At 45.3% G+C, this 22,139-nt stretch overlaps 1 protein-coding gene across 1 annotated transcript; it reads right to left on the bottom strand.

The window, feature by feature from the left end:
* Nucleotides 1-1,822: 1,822 nt before the first annotated feature.
* On the bottom strand, nucleotides 1,823-21,209 carry LOC118363923 (stanniocalcin-2-like). The gene is made up of 4 exons (XM_052487806.1): nucleotides 20,740-21,209; nucleotides 10,729-10,871; nucleotides 7,402-7,613; nucleotides 1,823-6,936 (listed from the first exon to the last, which is right to left on the bottom strand). Exons 1-4 carry the CDS (start codon nucleotides 20,876-20,878, stop codon nucleotides 6,570-6,572), a joined length of 861 nt encoding a protein of 286 aa, XP_052343766.1. The 5' UTR covers nucleotides 20,879-21,209; the 3' UTR covers nucleotides 1,823-6,569.
* Between the last annotated feature and the right edge of the window lie 930 nt (nucleotides 21,210-22,139).

The raw sequence follows: 22,139 nt of genomic DNA, 5'->3' as shown, positions 1-22,139 counted from the left end.
TCTAAATCAGCCCCTTATTAGAGGGGAATCACCCACCTAGTGTCCCAGGTCTAAATCAGCCCCTGGTTAGAGGGGAATCACCCACCTGTTGTCCCAAGTCTAAATCAGCCCCTGGTTAGAGGGGAATCACCCACCTGGTGTCCCAGGTCTTAATCAGTGCCTGATTAGAGGGGAATCACCCACCTGGTGTCCCAGGTCTAAATCAGCCCCTGGTTAGAGGGGAATCACCCACCTGGTGTCCCAGGTCTAAATCAGTGCCTGATTAGAGCGAAATCACCCACCTGGTGTCCCAGGTCTAAATCAGCGCCTGATTAGAGGGGAATCACCCACCTGGTGTCCCAGGTCTAAATCAGCCCCTGGTTAGAGGGGAATCACCCACCTGGTGTCCCAGGTCTAAATCAGCCCCTGGTTAGAGGGGAATCACCCACCTGGTGTCCCAGGTCTAAATCAGCCCCTGGTTAGAGAGGAATCACCCACCTGGTGTCCCAGGTCTAAATCAGCCCCTGGTTAGAGGGGAATCACCAACCTGGTATCCCAGGTCTAAATCAGCCCCTGGTTAGAGGGGAATCACCCACCTGGTGTCCCAGGTCTAAATCAGTGCCTGATTAGAGGGGAATCACCCACCTGGTGTCCCAGGTCTAAATCAGCGCCTGATTAGAGGGGAATTACCCACCTGGTGTCCCAGGTCTAAATCAGCCCCTGGTTAGAGGGGAATCACCCACCTGGTGTCCCAGGTCTAAGTCAGCCCCTGGTTAGAGGGGAATCACCCACCTGGTGTCCCAGGTCTAAATCAGCCCCTGGTTAGAGAGGAATCACCCACATGGTGTCCCAGGTCTAAATCAGCCCCTGGTTAGAGAGGAATCACCCACCTGGTGTCCCAGGTCTAAGTCAGCCCCTGGTTAGAGGGGACCACTGAAATAAAGCAGTGGAACCAGCTTTGAGTTCCACATTAGAATTTGAGGGTGAAGTGCGGTGTAGGCTGATAGTTCGGTGGTTTGTATTGCCCATGACAAAGATATTTTCACAGGCTTACATTTGTCAGTGTTTTTGTGATAAATATTAGAAAGTGAAATATAAGTTCATTTTCTTGTGTACATGAATATATTTTGAATTGTGAGACAGCTAGTTTGTTTATTTCTGTAGTTCTGATACTGTATGATCTGCCATGACAGCCTGTTGTTGTTATATAGTGATCATTGTAACTTCACAATAACATTTTAAAGGTGTAAGGGGGTATTTAAAGGTGTAATCAAATCACAGATGGTCGCATTTCTGTGTGATATGCCTCTTTCCACAACAATGTGTCCAACTGATTCTGAAAAGTATGATTGTGCAGTATGTAGTTTGCCCTGAAGGAGGCGGTATCACACAATATTACACTATAATGATCGGGCAGGTTCAGCACGACACAAGTTTTAAAACGTTCAGATAGAAATATGTTACATAGAACAAACATGCCCCTCCGACCTGTAGTACAAGGAATCATGTCTGCTCTATTCGTGGCGTTATTATCTGCAATGTTTGACAACGGAATGTTGACCTGGTGTTGAAGAAGACATTAATTGTAGCTGAGAAAGTCCACCCTCAGTCTCCTTGTCCACCCTCAGTCTCCTTGTCCACCCTCAGTCTCTTGTCCACCCTCAGTCTCCTTGTCTTATCTATGTGGTAAGCATATTTTTCAATGTATCTTTCTGGATAGTCGTGTCAATATTATCTAAGTGGAAATAATTCCTCTGAATTGTTGTCATGCCACGCAGTTCATGATCAGAGCTACCTTCTGAACACACAAAACCTTGATGACTAAACACAGTGTACAAAAATATCCACAAAAAGTCACTTTTAATGATAACAAGATACATTTCTGTTGATTTTGATTTCAGAGTTTCATAGTACTGTTTGTATACACATTATCAGACACGTGAAGTAAAACCATACCAGACTACATTCTGCAAGGTCATTCTGATGCCCAACTGGGGGTGTAGAGGAAGTGATGTGTTGTATGGAACACTGAGAAACAAGAAGTAGGAAGCACTGTCAGTCTATTTCTCCTGGAACACAAAATGCAGAAGATAGTGACAGTGTATGGAACAGATGGTCAGTTACAGTCATTTACATTCTTAATAGAGTTACACACCTGGTGCCCAAAGATAAGTCAATAAACTGAAATAGGTTGTCACATCATCTGAATAGAAACAGAGGGTCAGGATAGCATGACTGGCCAACAGACACCTCAGAACTACAAGAAGAGGTGGAAGAAGGAACAGGGAGGACGTATGTGGCTCAGTTGGTAGAGCATGGCGCTTGTAACGCCAGGGTAGTGGGTTCGATTCCCGGGACCACCCATACGTAGAATGTGTGCACACATGACTGTAAGTCGCTTTGGATAAAAGCGTCAGCTAAATGGCATATATTACTATTACTATTATTATGTAGAGGAGAGAACTCTAGAAATTGTGTCTCCTCAGGAACCGTTGAGTGTAGTTCTCATCCTTCTTTCCCCCTTCATCTCTCTCTCCCCGTGCGGCCGGCCAGCTCTTGGCTGTAGCTCAGAGGAATTCTCTGGTGGCCTTGGTAAATATACAATTTAGAATAACAGCGGACTGAGCCCCAAAGTGTGGACTTGCTGGGGATGCGTCCCAATGGCACCATATTCCCTATATGGTGCACTACTTTTGACCAGTGGCCCATAGTAGTGCACTATGTAGGGAATAGGGTGCCATTTTAGCATAGGACTCTGGAAAGGAAGAGAGAGAGGGGGCAAGAACAGAACACGTTCATACCACCTCCTCTACCACCTCCTCCTCCTCTACCTCCCCTGGTCTGACCTGGGGATTATACAGGAATACACTGTTGATTGGCTGCTTCCAGTTACTTGATTGCATACAACGCTTCGATGGCAGAAACACAATATTTGTGTTATCTCCCTGGGGTAATGCCTAAGCCTTTAGCTCAGTGGGCTTTCATAGTCTTGTGGTGTCACGTTGGTGTACAGACTGTCTTCAGTTAGAGTGGTGAGTCTGGAGATGGCTTCAGCTGTACAGCAATCAGTGGTATTATCAGAACCACACCTGTCAATCAATCAATCAATCATACTAATCAATCAATCACACAAATCAATCATACTAATCAATCAATCAATCACACTAGTGATGCTTGCTGAGATGCAGTTACTGGGGTGCTACTGTCTGTAGGACTGTCTGTAGCGTGTCTGTAGTACTGTCTGTAGCATGTCTGTAGCACTGTCTGTAGCCTGTCTGTAGCACTGTCTGTAGCACTGTCTGTAGCATGTCTGTAGGACTGTCTGTAGAGTGTCTGTAGGACTGCCTGTAGCATGTCTGTTGTGTGTCTGTAGGACTGTCTGTTGTGTGTCCGTAGGACTGTTTGTATGAATGTCTGTAGGACTGTCTGTAGCGTGTCTGTTGTGTGTCTGTAGGACTGTTTGTTGCATGTCTGTAGGACTGTCTGTAGGGTGTCTGTAGTGTGTTGGTAGGGCTGTGTGTAGCGTGTCGGTAGGACTGTCTGTAGCGTGTCTGTGGGACTGTCTGTAGCGTGTCTGTGGGACTGTCTGTAGCGTGTCTGTAGGACTGTCTACTGCGTTCCTATAGGACTGTCTGTAGCGTGTCTGTAGGACTGTCTGTAGCGTGTCTGTAGCGTGTCTGTAGGACTGTCTGTAGCGTGTCTGTAGCGTGTCTGTAGGACTGTCTGTAGCGTGTCTGTAGCGTGTCTGTAGGACTGTCTGTAGCGTGTCTGTAGGACTGTCTGTAGCGTGTCTGTAGGACTGTCTGTAGCGTGTCTGTAGGACTGTCTGTAGTGTGTCTGTAGGACTGTCTGTAGTGTGTCTGTAGGACTGCCTGTAGTGTGTCTGTAGGACTGTCTGTAGCGTGTCTGTAGGACTGTCTGTAGTGTGTCTGTAGGACTGTCTGTAGTGTGTCTGTAGGACTGTCTGTAGTGTGTCTGTAGGACTGTCTGTAGTGTGTCTGTAGGACTGTCTGTAGTGTGTCTGTAGCGTGTCTGTAGGACTGTCTGTAGTGTGTCTGTAGCGTGTCTGTAGGACTGTCTGTAGTGTGTCTGTAGGACTGTCTGTAGTGTGTCTGTAGGACTGTCTGTAGTGTGTCTGTAGGACTGTCTGTAGCGTGTCTGTAGGACTGTCTGTAGCGTGTCTGTAGGACTGTCTGTAGTGTGTCTGTAGGACTGTCTGTAGCGTGTCTGTAGGACTGTCTGTAGTGTGTCTGTAGCGTGTCTGTAGGACTGTCTGTAGTGTGTCTGTAGGACTGTCTGTAGCGTGTCTGTAGGACTGTCTGTAGCGTGTCTGTAGGACTGTCTGTAGTGTGTCTGTAGGACTGTCTGTAGTGTGTCTGTAGGACTGTCTGTAGTGTGTCTGTAGGACTGTCTGTAGTGTGTCTGTAGGACTGTCGGTAGTGTGTCTGTAGGACTGTCTGTAGTGTGTCTGTAGGACTGTCTGTAGTGTGTCTGTAGGACTGTCTGTTTGAATGTCTGCGAGTCTGTTCCCACAACCCTAACCCTAACCCTAACACTAACCCTAACCCTAACCCTAACACTAACACTAACCCTAACCCTAACACTAACACTAACCCTAACACTAACACTAACCCTAACCCTAACCCTAACACTAACCTTAACCCTAACCCTAACACTAACACTAACCCTAACACTAACACTAACCCTAACCCTAACCCTAACACTAACCCTAACCCTAACCCTAACACTAACCCTAACCCTAACCCTAACACTAACACTAACCCTAACCCTAACACTAACCCTAATCCTAACCCTAACACTAACACTAACCCTAACCCTAACCCTAACACTAACCCTAACACTAACACTAACCCTAACCCTAACCCTAACAAACAGAAATATTTGTACCTAAGAGTCCAATAAAAGTTTCAATAATTAATCTTTAAACCGAATCAATTGAAAATCACCTTTGAATTGTTCTAGTGCTACTTACTGTACGACATTGTCACCCCAGTCAAGTGAACTCTAGTAAACCTCAGCCTCACAGAGAGGAGTCACTACAGATGGAACCAGCATGTTGAGGCACCTGGATGCATTAGTACATTAGCTGAGATCAGAGGAGGGTTTTCTGAGAGAACTAAACCTTCGCTATGTCTGCAACCCAATTGGCCCATACGGCCCTGGTCAAAAGCAGTGCACTCTGTAGGGAATAGGGTGCTATTTGAGACACAGTATGCATATGCTGCTACAGACAGACTGTGTCCTGGGTGCCCTAATAGTAGGAATCCTAACGATGGAAGCTGGCCATCGGAGAATGTACCAGTTTGTTTACTTTGCCATGGTAACCCAACCTCTTGTACTACAAGCCATATGTGCCAGAACTGGGCTTCAAAACCTGTACAGTTTGTATTTAATCATCAAGTATCTAGTATTATAATACTAACAACACATTCCCACTTTGAAACAACAATGCTGAATGTTGCATATCTACAGATGGGTGGTGATGGAGTCTGGTGTGGTATACAACAGAACACACCATGTACTATAATCTTATATGGTGACTATATTTATACATGTTCATACTGTATAAATATAGATATGTATATTTCTATGTACATTTGGATATTTAAACATTGCATAAAGAATAAAATAAATAATACAAATATAATCAGATGTTACAGTGAGTATGATTTGAGAAACGCTATATTAGAGCCCAAGAAGTCCTAACACTTCAAATAAAAATCAGGATAATAAAACTAAACAGAAACAACATCGTGGACTACAATCTGGAGTAACTGAACGAGCTACACCAAGTTACCCTGCAGATGTACCATTTAGGACTTCTGGAATGACTGGAGAGGAGTGGGGGAGAGAGGGATAGAGGACGGAGAGAGGGATAGAGGACGGAGAGAGGGATAGAGGACGGAGAGAGGGATAGAGGATGGAGAGAGGGATAGAGGATGGAGAGAGGGATAGAGGACGGAGAGAGGGATAGAGGACGGAGAGAGGGATAGAGGACGGAGAGAGGGATAGAGGACAGAGAGAGGGATAGAGGACGGAGAGAGGGATAGAGGACGGAGAGAGGGATAGAGGACGGAGAGAGAGATAGAGGATGGAGAGAGGGATAGAGGACTGAGAGAGGGATAGAGGACGGAGAGAGGGATAGAGGACGGAGAGAGGGATAGAGGACGGAGAGGGATAGAGGATGGAGAGAGGGATAGAGGACTGAGAGAGGGATAGAGGACGGAGAGAGGGATAGAGGATGGAGAGAGGGATAGAGGACGGAGAGAGAGATAGAGGATGGAGAGAGGGATAGAGGACGGAGAGAGGGATAGAGGACGGAGAGAGGGATAGAGGACGGAGAGAGGGATAGAGGATGGAGAGAGGGATAGAGGACGGAGAGGGATAGAGGACGGAGAGAGCGAGAGAAAGAGAGAGTGAGTCTGTGTATGTGTGTAGATGTGTGTGTTCTTGCATGTACAGTATCTGTCTATGTGTATGTCTGTGTGTGTGTATGTGTGTGTGTGTTGGGGGGCTATGATGGTGACACGGTCAGGGAGGGCTCTGGATAGTTAGGGTTCAATGTCTCTTCACCTCCGGATGTCTGTGGCCTCAGAGCCTTCCTGCTCCGCCACCACCCCAGCCTCGGGGCTCTGTCGACGGGGACCCTGGCTGCGGCTGCGGGGGTGGGCGTTGAAGCCGCCTTTACTGGGCTTGTCCTTGTCCCCCTGTCGGGGGGGTCTGGGGTGGTCTGGCTCGGAGTGGGGGGACCTGTGGCGGCGGTGGTCGGGGGAGGCGGGGGCCTGACCAGGAGGGGGGGTGAGGGAAGAGCAGACACTAAGGCTGTCACAGAGAGCCCCCCAGTTCTGCTCACACTGCAGCCGGACGCTCCTGGTTAAGGCCTCCTTCACCTCCTCCCCACAGCTCAGTAGGATGTTGACCAGCTCCACATACGGCCTGTGGGTAGGAGAGAGACAGAGAGAGAGAGATCATGGGATTATTATACTATTATATGAATATAGGGCTGCACATCCACAGCTTGGTATGGGTGGTTTACCTTCTAGGTAAGTCAAAATGGGAAGAGGCAGAGAGAAGAGTAGAAAGAGGTAGTAGAGAAAGGCAGAGAGAGTGATGGAGAGGGAGGAAGAGAGACAAAGGGTCAGAGAGAAAGAGAGACATAGTACTTCTCACCCTTTAGGGAAGAGAAGAAGGGATGATACAGAGAGAGGGAGAGAAAAAAACACACTGATGAATGCCTACATTCTCACCCTTTAGGGAAGAGAAGAAGGGATGATACAGAGAGAGGGAGAGAAAAAAACACACTGATGAATGCCTACATTCTCACCCTTTAGGGAAGAGAAGAAGGGATGATACAGAGAGAGGGAGAGAAAAAAACACACTGATGAATGCCTACATTCTCACCCTTTAGGGAAGAGGTCCTGGAAGTGGATCATCTCCACCATGACAGCAACGTTCTGCTTGGCTGCAGAACACAGGTTGTGTCTGAGGTAACACTCTCTCTGCAGCTGGAACACCATCTCTTTAATGGCCAGGCACTTCCTGCTGATGCAGCTGAACTTGTGTCTCAAGCCATGGGCCATGCACTTCAGAGCATCCTTGATGAACGACTTACCCTAAACACACACAGTAGATATAGAACACTCAACCCTAACCCTTACCCTAAACACACAGACATGTAGAACACTAAATCCTAACCCTAACAGAACTATAGAACACTTAACCCAAACAGAACTATACAATACTCAACCCTAACCCTAACAGAACTATAGAACACTCAACCCTAACCTAACAGACATATAGAACACTCAACCCTAACCTAACAGACATATAGAACACTCAACCCTAACACGAACAGAAATATAGAACACCTAACCTTTACAGAACTATACAACACTCAAACCTAACCCTAGCATACATATAGAACACTCAAACCTAACCATAACAGAACTATATAACACTCAACCCTAACCCTAGCATACATATAGAACACTCAAACCTAACCATAACAGAACTATAGAACACTCAACCCTAACCATAACATACATATAGAACACTCAACCCTAACCCTAACAGAACTATAGAACACTCAACGCTAACCCTAACAGAACTATAGAACACTCAACGCTAACCCTAACAGAACTATAGAACATATATAGAACACTCAACCCTAACCCTTACAGACATATAGAACACTCAACCCTAACACTAACAGACATATAGAACACCTAACCTTTGCAGAACTATACAACACTCAAACCTAACCCTAGCATACATATAGAACACTCAAACATAACCATAACAGAACTATAGAACACTCAACCCTAACCATAACAGAACTATAGAACACACAACCCTAACCCTTACAGACATATAGAACACTCAACCCTAACCCTAACAGAACTATAGAACACTCAATGCTAATCCTAACAGAACTATAGAACACTCAACCCTAACCCTAACAGACATATAGAACACTCCACCCTAACCCTTACAGACATATAGAACACTCAACCCTAACCCTAACAGAACTATAGAACACTCAATGCTAACCCTAACAGAACTATAGAAAACTTCACCCTAACCCTTACAGACATATAGAACACTCAACCCTAACCCTAACAGACATATAGAACACTCCACCCTAACCCTTACAGACATATAGAACACTCAACCCTAACCCTAATAGACATATAGAACACTCAATCCTAACCCTAACACAACTATAGAACACTCAACGCTAACCCTAACAGAACTATAGAACACTCAACCCTAACCCTAACAGACATATAGAAAACTCCACCCTAACCCTTACAGACATATAGAACACTCAACCCTAACCCTAACAGAACTATAGAAAACTCAAACCTGACCCTAACAGACATATAGAAAACTCCACCCTAACCCTTACAGACATATAGAACACTCAACCCTAACCCTAACAGAACTATAGAAAACTCAAACCTGACCCTAACAGAAATATAGAACACTCAACCATTGTACTTAACATGTATTTTACCAGTTAGATTGACTGAGAAGATATTCACTTTTACAGCAACGACCTTGGGAATAGATGCAAGGGAGAGGAGAGTGGTTGAATTGACCAATTGGAAGCTGGGGATTATTGGATTGGTTGATTGTGCTGTACCAATAAAAACCTGCTAACCCCTGAACATACGGTGCATTCGAAAAGTATTCAGACCCCTTGACTTTTTCCACATTTTGTTACGTTAAAGCCCTATTCTAAAATTGATTACAAAAAAAAAATCCTCATCATTATACACACAATACCTTATAATGACAAAAAAAACTGTTTTTTAAAATATTTTTGCAAATGTATTAAAAATAAAAAACTGAAATATCACATTTACATACAGTACCAGTCAAAGTTTGGACAGATCTACTCATTCAAGGGTTTTTCTTTATTTTTACTATTTTCTACATTGTAGAATAATAGTGAAGACATCAAAACTTTGAAATAACACATATGGAATCACATAATAACCAAAAAAGTGTTAAACAAATCAAAATATATTTGATATTCTTCAAAGTAGCCACCCTTTGCCTTGATGACAGCTTTGCAGACTTGGGATGTGTGCTTAGGGTCGTTGTCCTGTTGGAAGGTGAACCTTCGCCCCAGTCTGAGGCCTGATTGGTAGAGTACTGTAGATATGGTTGTCCTTCTGGAAGGTTCTCTCATCTCCACAGAGGAGTTCTGGAGCTCTGTCAGAGTGACTATTGGGTTCATGGTCGGCACCCTGACCAAGGCCCTTCTCCCCCAATTGCTCAGTTTGGCCGGGCTGCCAGCTCTAGGAAGAGTCTTGGTGGTTCCAAACTTCCTCCATTTAAGAATGATGGAGACCACTCTGTGCTTGGGGACCTTCAATGCTACAGATATTTTTTCGTACCCTTCCCCAGATCTGTGCCTCAACTCAATCCTGTCTCTCAGCACTATGGACAATTCCTTCGACCTCATGGCTTGGTTTTTGCTCTGACATGCACAGTCAACTGTGGGCACTTATATAGAAAGGAGTGTGCCTTTCCAAACCATGTCCAATCAATTGCATTTTTTTTCACCTTTATTTAACCAGGTAGGCTAGTTGAGAAGTTCTCATTTTCAACTGTGACCTTACCACAGGTATTCTCCAATCAAGTTGTTGAAACATCTCAAGGATGATCAATGGAAACAGGATGCACCTGAGCTCAATTTCGAATCGCATAGCAAAGGGTCTGAATACTTATGTAAATAAGAGTTTTTATACATTTGCTGTTTTGACTTTGTCACTATAGTGTATGGTGTGTAGATTGATGAGGATTTATTATTTATTTAATCTATTTTAGAATAAAGCTGTAACGTAAGAAAATGTGGTAAAAGTGAAGGGGTTTGAATACTTTCTGAATGCACTGTAGATGTTCTAGTTGTAGGATGGTTAGAACTCCTTCTGATGGCCCAGTGAGAGGTCGGGACAGAGCCTGTTCTACCCATCTGAAAGGGGATCTGGCTCGGCATGGTGCCAGCTGGCTACCCCTGGCCCTGGAGCCCTCTGACCTGACACACAGAGACCTGACCTCCGTGGGAGAGGGAAGGGAATTGGGGCACACAAACACATACGAACGCACATGTTGGCAAACACACTCAATAAATCCATGTGTGCACTAACATACACGCATGTACACACATACACATGTAGACTTAAACAAACACACACACACACACGCAGAGTGCCTTACCTGGGAGTCAAACTTTCCGGCGTTGTGTAGGAAGGTCAGACAGATCTCCTGCAGGCCTCTGATCTCACAGGAGTTGTTCTCAAAACACTCAAACACACCACAGCCCACATCTCCTGCACTCACCAGACAGTGCTGGATCTCAGCTGGAGCGAGAGAAAGATGGAGAGAGAGTTGTCACTGACACTTACAGTCTACTATCAAGCATCAACCTCTATCCCCATTACATGTAATGATACAGGCCATGGTCTTAAGCATTGTCTCAGAGCTGTTATTTCCTTGTGGTCTCAGAGCTGTTATTTCCTTGTTGTCTCAGAGCTGTTATTTCCTTGTTGTCTCAGAGCTGTTATTTCCTTGTTGTCTCAGAGCTGTTATTTCCTTGTTGTCTCAGAGCTGTTATTTCCTTGTTGTCTCAGAGCTATTATTTCCTTGTTGTCTCAGAGCTATTATTTCCTTGTTGTCTCAGAGCTATTATTTCCTTGTTGTCTCAGAGCTGTTATTTCCTTGCTGTCTCAGAGCTATTATTTCCTTGTTGTCTCAGAGCTATTATTTCCTTGTTGTCTCAGAGCTGTTATTTCCTTGTTGTCTCAGAGCTATTATTTCCTTGTTGTCTCAGAGCTATTATTTCCTTGTGGTCTCAGAGCTGTTATTTCCTTGTTGTCTCAGAGCTGTTATTTCCTTGTTGTCTCAGAGCTGTTATTTCCTTGTTGCCTCAGAGCTGTTATTTCCTTGTGGTCTCAGAGCTATTATTTCCTTGTTGTCTCAGAGCTATTATTTCCTTGTGGTCTCAGAGCTGTTATTTCCTTGTTGTCTCAGAGCTGTTATTTCCTTGTTGTCTCAGAGCTGTTATTTCCTTGTTGCCTCAGAGCTGTTATTTCCTTGTGGTCTCAGAGCTATTATTTCCTTGCTGTCTCAGAGCTGTTATTTCCTTGTTGCCTCAGAGCTGTTATTTCCTTGTGGTCTCAGAGCTATTATTTCCTTGTTGTCTCAGAGCTGTTATTTCCTTGTTGCCTCAGAGCTGTTATTTCCTTGTGGTCTCAGAGCTATTATTTCCTTGCTGCCTCAGAGCTGTTATTTCCTTGTGGTCTCAGAGCTATTATTTCCTTGTTGCCTCAGAGCTGTTATTTCCTTGTGGTCTCAGAGCTATTATTTCCTTGCTGTCTCAGAGCTATTATTTCCTTGTTGTCTCAGAGCTATTATTTCCTTGTTGTCTCAGAGCTGTTATTTCCTTGTTGCCTCAGAGCTGTTATTTCCTTGTGGTCTCAGAGCTATTATTTCCTTGTGGTCTCAGAGCTGTTATTTCCTTGTTGTCTCAGAGCTGTTATTTCCTTGCTGTCTCAGAGCTGTTATTTCCTTGTGGTCTCAGAGCTGTTATTTCCTTGTTGTCTCAGAACTGTTATTTATTTGTTGTCTCAGAGCTGTTATTTCCTTGTGGTCTCAGAGATGTTATTTCCTTGTTGCCTCATAGCTGTTATTTATTTGTTGTCTGAAAGCTGTTATTTCCTTGTAATCTTCTTTTTAACTTTCTAACCTATGGTTCTGTTAGTAGAGTAAGAGTTCTAGGCCCCTTTCCTCAAATACAACCCCCCTCCTTTGTCCATGCATAACAAACAAAATATGTATTTCATGTTTACATCATTTCCCACCAGGTGACTCTCTGGCCAATCAGTAACATGAATCATTCCATTAGGGAGAGGAAAAGAAGGAACAGTACTTCGGTGTGGACATCCAGGCTGAGATGTGAATTACCATGGCAGAGAGACTGGCTCCTATGTGGACCCTGGTCCAAAGTAGTGCACCATATAGGAAACAGGGTGTCATTTGGGATGCTCCCTCTTTCTACTGTCAGTGTAGTAGATACATACTAAACCAGCCTCCAGGCTTCAGCGTCAGAGATAAGAAAACAACATCTCTCCTCTTCTCTCCACAGAGAGAGACAGACCAGAGGGGTGTGCAGATGAATGCAGGGTGACAGAGATATTATTACTGTGTCATTCTGCGTCAAAATACATCTGCATTGCCTGGCGTGAGGATAAGAGGGGATGCTGCACTGCAGATACCGATACAGCGTTGGGTATTACAGGAGAACATACCAACGCAGAAGTCATTACTATTGTGCCTTTAGTCAACCCGTGTCAGTTTTCCCGGTATGAAACAAGCATGTAGATGAGTGACTGTGTATTAGTTTATATATAATTAGTCTTTCCTGTCTGTGCTGCCAGGTACACATATTTGACACCCTTCAACTTTTCACATGATCTTTCTAAGTGACTAACTGGCCGGGCTGCTGTGGAGAGATGGACTAGACTGGTGACTGGACTGGAGCGGACATGTGATTGGACTGAAGTAGACAGGTGACTGGACTGAAGTAGACAGGTGACTGGACTAGACTGGTGATTGGACTGGAGCGGACAGGTGATAGGACTGAAGTAGACAGGTGACTGGACTGAAGTAGACAGGTGACTGGACTAGACTGGTGATTGGACTGGAGCGGACAGGTGATTGGACGGAAGTAGACAGGGGACTGGACTAGACTGGTGACTGGACTGGAGCGGACAGGTGATTGGACTGAAGTAGACAGGTGACTGGACTAGACTGGTGACTGGACTGGAGCGGACAGGTGATTGGACTGAAGTAGACAGGTGATTGGACTGAAGTAGACAGGTGATTGGACTGAAGTAGACAGGTGACTGGACTGAAGTAGACAGGTGACTAGACTAGACTGGTGACTGGACTGGAGCGGACAGGTGATTGGACTGAAGTAGACAGGTGATTGGACTGAAGTAGACAGGTGATTGGACTGAAGTAGACAGGTGACTGGACTGAAGTAGACAGGTGATTGGACTGAAGTAGACAGGTTACTGGACTGAAGTAGACAGGTGACTGGACTGGAGCGGACAGGTGATTGGACTGAAGTAGACAGGTGACTGGACTGAAGTAGACAGGTGATTGGCCTGAAGTAGACAGGTGATTGGACTGAAGTAGACAGGTGACTGGACTGGAGCGGACAGGTGATTGGACTGAAGTAGACAGGTGACTGGACTGAAGTAGACAGGTGACTGGACTGAAGTAGACAGGTGATTGGACTGAAGTAGACAGGTGATTGGACTGGAGCGGACAGGTGATTGGACTGAAGTAGACAGGTGACTGGACTGAAGTAGACAGGTGACTGGACTGAAGTAGACAGGTGACTGGACTGGAGCGGACAGGTGATTGGACTGAAGTAGACAGGTGACTGGACTGAAGTAGACAGGTGACTGGACTGAAGTAGACAGGGGACTGGACTGAAGTAGACAGGTGACTGGACTGAAGTAGACAGGTGACTGGACTGAAGTAGACAGGTGACTGGACTGAAGTAGACAGGTGACTGGACTGAAGTAGACAGGTGCCTGGACTGAAGTAGACAGGTGACTGGACTGAAGTAGACAGGTGACTGGACTGAAGTAGACAGGTGACTGGACTGAAGTAGACAGGTGATTGGACTGAAGTAGACAGGTGATTAGACTGAAGTAGACAGGTGACTGGACTGAAGTAGACAGGGGACTGGACTGAAGTAGACAGGTGACTGGACTGAAGTAGACAGGTGATTGGACTGAAGTAGACAGGTGATTGGACTGAAGTAGACAGGTGATTAGACTGAAGTAGACAGGTGACTGGACTGAAGTAGACAGGTGACTGGACTGAAGTAGACAGGTGACTGGACTGAAGTAGACAGGTGACTGGACTGAAGTAGACAGGGGACTGGACTAGACTGGTGACTGGACTGAAGTAGACAGGTGACTGGACTGAAGTAGACAGGGGACTGGACTGAAGTAGACAGGTGACTGGACTGAAGTAGACAGGGGACTGGACTGAAGTAGACAGGTGATTAGACTGAAGTAGACAGGGGACTGGACTGAAGTAGACAGGGGACTGGACTGAAGTAGACAGGGGACTGGACTGAAGTAGACAGGTGACTGGACTGAAGTAGACAGGTGACTGGACTGAAGTAGACAGGTGATTGGACTGAAGTAGACAGGTGACTGGACTGAAGTAGACAGGGGACTGGACTGAAGTAGACAGGGGACTGGACTGAAGTAGACAGGTGATTAGACTGAAGTAGACAGGGGACTGGACTGAAGTAGACAGGTGATTAGACTGAAGTAGACAGGTGACTGGACTGAAGTAGACAGGGGACTGGACTGAAGTAGACAGGGGACTGGACTGAAGTAGACAGGGGACTGGACTGAAGTAGACAGGTGACTGGACTGAAGTAGACAGGTGATTGGACTGAAGTAGACAGGTGATTAGACTGAAGTAGACAGGGGACTGGACTGAAGTAGACAGGGGACTGGACTGAAGTAGACAGGTGACTGGACTGAAGTAGACAGGGGACTGGACTGAAGTAGACAGGTGATTGGACTGAAGTAGACAGGGGACTGGACTGAAGTAGACAGGGGACTGGACTGAAGTAGACAGGGGACTGGACTGAAGTAGACAGGGGACTGGACTGAAGTAGGCTGGTGACTGGACTGAAGTAGACAGGTGACTGGTGACTGGACTGGAGCGGACAGGTGTTTGGACTGAAGTGGACAGGTGATTGGACTGAAGTAGACAGGTGATTGGACTGAAGTAGACAGGTGACTGGACTGAAGTAGACAGGTGACTGGACTGGAGCGGACAGGTGATTGGACTGAAGTGGACAGGTGATTGGACTGAAGTAGACAGGTGACTGGACTAGACTGGTGACTGGACTGAAGTAGACAGGTGACTGGACTGGAGCGGACAGGTGATTGGACTGAAGTGGACAGGTGATTGGACTGAAGTAGACAGGTGATTGGACTGAAGTAGACAGGTGACTGGACTGAAGTAGACAGAGGACTGGACTGAAGTAGACAGGTGATTGGACTGAAGTAGACAGGTGATTGGACTGAAGTAGACAGGTGACTGGACTAGACTGGTGACTGGACTGGAGCGGACAGGTGATTGGACTGAAGTAGACAGGTGATTGGACTGAAGTAGACAGGTGACTGGACTAGACTGGTGACTGGACTGGAGCGGACAGGTGATTGGACTGAAGTAGACAGGTGATTGGACTAAAGTAGACAGGTGATTGGACTGAAGTAGACAGGTGACTGGACTGAAGTAGACAGGGGACTGGACTGAAGTAGACAGGTGACTGGACTGAAGTAGACAGGTGACTGGACTGAAGTAGACAGGTGACTGGACTGAAGTAGACAGGTGATTAGACTGAAGTAGACAGGTGATTAGACTGAAGTAGACAGGTGACTGGACTGAAGTAGACAGGTGACTGGACTGAAGTAGACAGGTGATTAGACTGAAGTAGACAGGTGACTGGACTGAAGTAGACAGGTGACTGGACTGAAGTAGACAGGTGATTAGACTGAAGTAGACAGGTGACTGGACTGAAGTAGACAGGTGATTAGACTGAAGTAGACAGGTGACTGGACTGAAGTAGACAGGTGACTGGACTGAAGTAGACAGGTGATTAGACTGAAGTAGACAGGTGATTAGACTGAAGTAGACAGGTGATTAGACTGAAGTAGACAGGTGACTGGACTGAAGTAGACAGGTGATTGGACTGAAGAAGACAGGTGATTTGACTGAAGTAGACAGGTGATTGGACTGAAGAAGACAGGTGATTTGACTGAAGTAGACAGGTGATTAGACTGAAGTAGACAGGTGATTAGACTGAAGTAGACAGGTGATTAGACTGAAGTAGACAGGTGATTAGACTGAAGTAGACAGGTGATTAGACTGAAGTAGACAGGTGATTAGACTGAAGTAGACAGGTGACTGGACTGAAGAAGACAGGTGATTAGACTGAAGTAGACAGGTGACTGGACTGAAGTAGACAGGTGATTAGACTGAAGTAGACAGGTGATTAGACTGAAGTAGACAGGTGACTGGACTGAAGTAGACAGGTGATTAGACTGAAGTAGACAGGTGACTGGACTGAAGTAGACAGGTGACTGGACTGAAGAAGACAGGTGATTTGACTGAAGTAGACAGGTGATTAGACTGAAGTAGACAGGTGATTAGACTGAAGTAGACAGGTGATTAGACTGAAGTAGACAGGTGACTGGACTGAAGTAGACAGGTGATTGGACTGAAGAAGACAGGTGATTTGACTGAAGTAGACAGGTGACTGGACTAGACTGGTGATTGGAAGATAGATATAGAAGGTATAGAAAATAGAGTGGGACACATACGACGTTTCATAATGCAGCCCAATGTGACATGACTCTGGTAAGACCAGTGGTTGATGTTTACATTGATATACAGCGGAGAAGATGTGTAACAGTCCAGTCCAGGGCTGTAGTAGGTTGGCAGTTGGCATCACCCTTGGGCCTCTCGCTGTCCATGTAACTCAGTTGGTAGAGCATGACACTTGCAACGCCAGGGCTGTGGGCTCAATTCCCACGGGGGATCAGTATGACAAATGTATGTACTCACTCCAGTAAGTGGCTCTGGATAAGAGCATCTGCTAAATGACTCAAATGTAGATGTTATACAATCTTATACAACGCCTGGCCAGTGGCAGCCAAGAAGGACAGGAATAAAACAAATGATAGTGGACCGAAATGAAATGACCAGGAGAGTGGGAAACGTCTGCCTGTTAACCCCAAATGGTAGGATATTTAGAGAGGCCTTCCCTTTGGCTCCAGTCAAAGGCGCAGCGGTCTAAGGCACTGCATCTCAGTGCTAGAGGCGTCACTACAGACCCTGGTTCGATTCCAGGCCGTGATTGGAAGTCCCATAGGGAGGTGCACAATTGGACCAGTGTCGTCCGGGTTAGGGTTTGGCAGGGGTAGGCTGTCATTGTAAACAAGAATTTGTTCTTAACTGACTTGCCTAGTTAAATAATGTATAGTGTACATGGCACACGGTGTACATGGCACACGGTGTACATGGCACACGGTGTACATGGCACACGGTGTACATGGCACACGGTGCTACATGGCACACGGTGTACATGGCACACGGTGTACATGGCACACGGTGTACATGGCACACGGTGATACATGGCACACGGTGCTACATGGCACACGGTGCTACATGGCACACGGTGTACATGGCACACGGTGTACATGGCACACGGTGCTACATGGCACACGGTGCTACATGGCACACGGTGTTAGGCTACACATGGGCCTATTATAAGTGTTTATTTTGGACTACATGGGTTCAAACAAAAATGTATTTTCAAAACTTCTGTAATCAGTCTTGAAGACTCACAGAGAGAGTGAGTCCCCATCATCTCCCTCTCCTCTCCTCCAGTCACTGCCACTGAGGCTTTCGGTACACATGGGATAGAACCAATACTGCTATGCTATTCCATATAGGCCAATCTTGAAAGGGTTAGCATGTTTTAGACATCATAGGATATATGAGTCTTGGACATACAGTATGTGTCTTAGTTGGAGATATGCATTAATATACCTAGAGCAAATCACTGGAAGTGTCATATTTGATAGCCTAGGCAGATTAATCTCACGAGCCCTCCGGTCAGAGTAAATAAAGAATTAAAGCAACAAATTTACTTGAGAAATGATGCTTGTCAACAAGGACTGCTCTGTTGGGGGAGGTGTGTGTGTGTGTGTGTGTGTGTGTGTGTGTGTGTGTGTGTGTGTGTGTGTGTGTGTGTGTGTGTGTGTGTGTGTGTGTGTGTGTGTGTGTGTGTGTGTGTGTGTGTGTGTGTGTGTGTGTGTGTGTGTGTGTGTGAGAGAGAGAGAGAGAGAGAGAGAGAGAGAGAGAGAAAAGGGTATGTAGTCACTGGGTTTAACTTTGGTGCGCTGCAGGAAAATGAGCTGCTCTCGGCAGCGAGTGCTTGTGTTGGCGTTTACACGGGAATGTGCCTGGCTCGTCCGAGCTGGCCGCAACGTGCATTGAATTACACAGTGGTGTGGGACTCTGACTGACTGAGGGACTCTACTGTGCAGAGCTGCATCAGGGCTGTCCCTGCAACTACAAGGATTAGAAACCCTTACATTCTCGTGATTTTTTTTATTGAATAAGAGATATAAGTATGTCTTTCATAACATTGGTTATTTTGCATAGACCGTAGGCCTTTCCTAAAGGACTAGGATTCCTGTTATGAATGCGGAACATCAGCCCTGCATGAGGCGATTGCATCATTCCCTATCAGCATGCTTTGTAGGAGCCTAACAATCAACAGTTAACGCCTGGAGTCCACTGTAAGGGCTCAGACACCAAAAGCGTTTGCTGGACAAGAGTACTTAACATCTTTGAACGTAATTTGCGAACCGATTTTACATGTAGACTCGTGTGAAAAATCTCGGCAGTCAGACGTTTGTAGCGGGTGTCCCTGAAACACAGCGCGTTGAATGATCGGCAGTTGAACGCTAGATCCAGATTAGGTGCGATGTGTGCGAGCCTTAAAGCGGTTACCGTGAATTTCACAGTATTTTACAGGCAGCTAGGTGGCGACTAAAATGCTGTATCTCATATTACATTACTGTAATACTATTGACTGCATTATACTTAAGCAATAAGGCCCGATGGGATGTGGTATATGGTCAATATACCACAGCTAAGGGCTGTTCTTAGACACAACACAAAGTGGTCATATACCACAAACCCCTGAAGTGCCTTATTGCTATTATAAACTGGTTACCAACGTCATTAGAGCAGTAAAAGTACATGTTTTGTAATACCCTTGGTATCGTCTGATATACCACGACTGTCAGCCTATCAGCATTCAGGGTATGCTACTTTAATCCGAATGAATGACTAAATTAATTAATTAATGGATGAATGAAATTCATTGAGGGGATAGGTTTGTATTTCACAGCATTTACTGTAATTACAAGGGATTTGTGCAAGCAGGTTGGCCAGTTGATAAAATGTCTAAACACTATATTAATGAATATTTTGTGTTTTATATCAATTGCACTTCTGGAAGCCTTAACAAAGGCTTTCAAACTGACAACAACTACAGGGCAAAACAGACCAAACAGACTTGACGAAATGCTCAACCATTTCATTTAAGACGTACTGCCACTCTAATATGGCCCCTATACATTTTAAATTGATTTGCCACTATAACCCAATAGGAGTTAAATTGGTACAGCATTCTCACTCACAGGTGCAACAAATATAGCATGTGACAAGGCACGCCTCAAAATATGTTAATAAGCCAGACACAACAATACCATTCCCCCACTAGTGGTCAAATGTGTTTGATGCTCCAGAGATACAGTAAGGCACTGTATTATATGGGGTGAAATTACAGTACCATAAAAAAATACAGCAAATTTTCACATAATGCACCATCATTTACATTATTCTGCAATTAAACATTTCAGAGTTGTTTTTTATTTTACTGTTTAGAATACCTCAAATTACCTTATAAATTACAGTTTTCCATTAGTGTAGCCTAGGCTCTATTGTAGCCACATGATAGTCACTCAACTGTGGTAGCTTGCTCATAGGCTAAGTCATTTTGCCAAGTTTGTTTCATTTAAATGCAAAACGCATACTGGTTGCCAATGGATCGGCTGGATGTTGGCTAACTTTGAACCAAGCACTTTGTAACGAGCATACGCGGAAGAAAAACCCCAACTCAAACGCGCACACGCACACGCACACGCACAAACACCTAGAGGCGCTGCCATATACGTTATCTATCATGACCTACCTTGTGCCTGTCTATTAATAGTTTACTAACATATTGCATTTCTGTCACCCTGTATTTACAGTATATCCCCTTTCTGGATCATCTGAAAAGGTAATCTCATCCATGATAAAGCCAGTATTTCGGTCCAGAAACAGATGAATGCAGAGGGAGAGAGAGAGAAATAACGTGTTCCTCCAAAATACACCGCGCTGAGGGCACGTGCACACAAGCATGCGGTCCCACTCGCGCAAATGTATCCCACTGATCTGTATTCTGATAACATCATTTCAACATCGACCCACTTCCCATACCAAATCCGTCGGGCATTCTCTCTCTCTCTCTCTCTCTCTCTGCGCGTGCGTGCTCTTTCTTACCTGTGTTCTGCAGAGACATCCGTCCTTTCTGGCTTGCCGGTTTCTCTGACGGGTTGTCATGAACATCGATATTATCCAATCGCACCACTTGCTCCAAAAGTGACAAAACCAGCAGTACTATTGCAAATTTAAACAACATTTCTGCCTCTATCTGTGAAGACCAGTATGTACCTGTGCTAAAGTCTGCCTTCCCTCTGCTCTGAGACAATGATGCAGTGTTGTATCGGAAACGCACCGGTCCAACCAGCCAGTCTGCTCTCTGTCTGTCCGTGGTAACTCAGTAGCACTCACGGCTGTAGGCTGTATTCAGGCGGGCAGCGCAGAGAGTGAGACAGAAAGAGAGAGTGAGCGCTGGGACAGCAGGGATGCTGCCTATATTTCCCAGAGCCCGGGCGGGTCGTCAATTTAGATGGAGTCAAGCAGGTGTTGTCAGCCAAGCTCAGCGACCAATCAGAGACGCAGACATCCACGTCCAAGGTTGAGATGGGAGTGTCCAGTGAAAGTCCCGTCTTGCCATAAAAGCTCCTCTTGTAAAAAAAAATTTAAAAGCGTGTATGAGAAGGTGGTTATTTACTAGTGTTTGGCTAAGAAACCTGTCTCTTGTTGTTGCTTGCATCTGAGGAAAGAAAACATTTTTAAACAGACTTGTCAGAATCATGTTGGCATGCCAACAGCTATTAGCCTACAATGTAATAACATATAATGATATTAACAGGACACATCTGTTGTGGTTCGATTTATGTAATACTTTGAATAACATATTGGTGGATATAAGGTAAAACATTATTGGCAAATATATTTTCCCACAACGTATGAGGAAACAGTGTATTGAGTGGTATTATATTGTTCCCATTGCTAGCCTTACTCTATTTTGGCTATAATATATTTGCTACTTTATTACATGTTTCTATTTATGAATTTGTTGTTAATTGCAGTTGCACCATCCACTATGCCGATATGATGCACGTTTCCTAATGGACCAGTCAAGTATTAACTCATGCAAGTGCCCACTGTCAGTGCTTCCTCTCCAAGAGAACCTGTAGCTTAGTAAGAGTCAGGCTGAAGGATTCTGAACAGATTTTCATTGTCCATGCATACAGTACACGGCATACTCTTTTTGCCCGACTTTTACTGAACTCACTCAGTGACTGCACCATCATGCCAGGGTGCACCATCATGCCAGGGTGCACCATCATGCCAGGGTGCACCATCATGCCAGGGCCAAGACAATAAGGGAAGTGAAGAGAGGAGGAAATGAGGAGGAGGAGAAGAAGAGGGGACAAGAGCAGGAGAAGAGAGAAGTGATGAGAAGAAAGGAGAGGAGAACAGAAGAGGATATAAGAAAAGGAACGGGAGGAGACGATAAGAGGAACAGGAGGAGGGGATAAGAGGAACGGGAG

This window comes from Oncorhynchus keta, chromosome 30 (genome assembly GCF_023373465.1).
Source record: "Oncorhynchus keta strain PuntledgeMale-10-30-2019 chromosome 30, Oket_V2, whole genome shotgun sequence".
In the NCBI taxonomy this organism is placed as follows: Eukaryota; Metazoa; Chordata; class Actinopteri; order Salmoniformes; family Salmonidae; genus Oncorhynchus; species Oncorhynchus keta.
The sequence above is the reverse complement of the archived record's forward strand: the minus strand, read 5'-3'. Positions and strand labels throughout refer to the sequence as shown.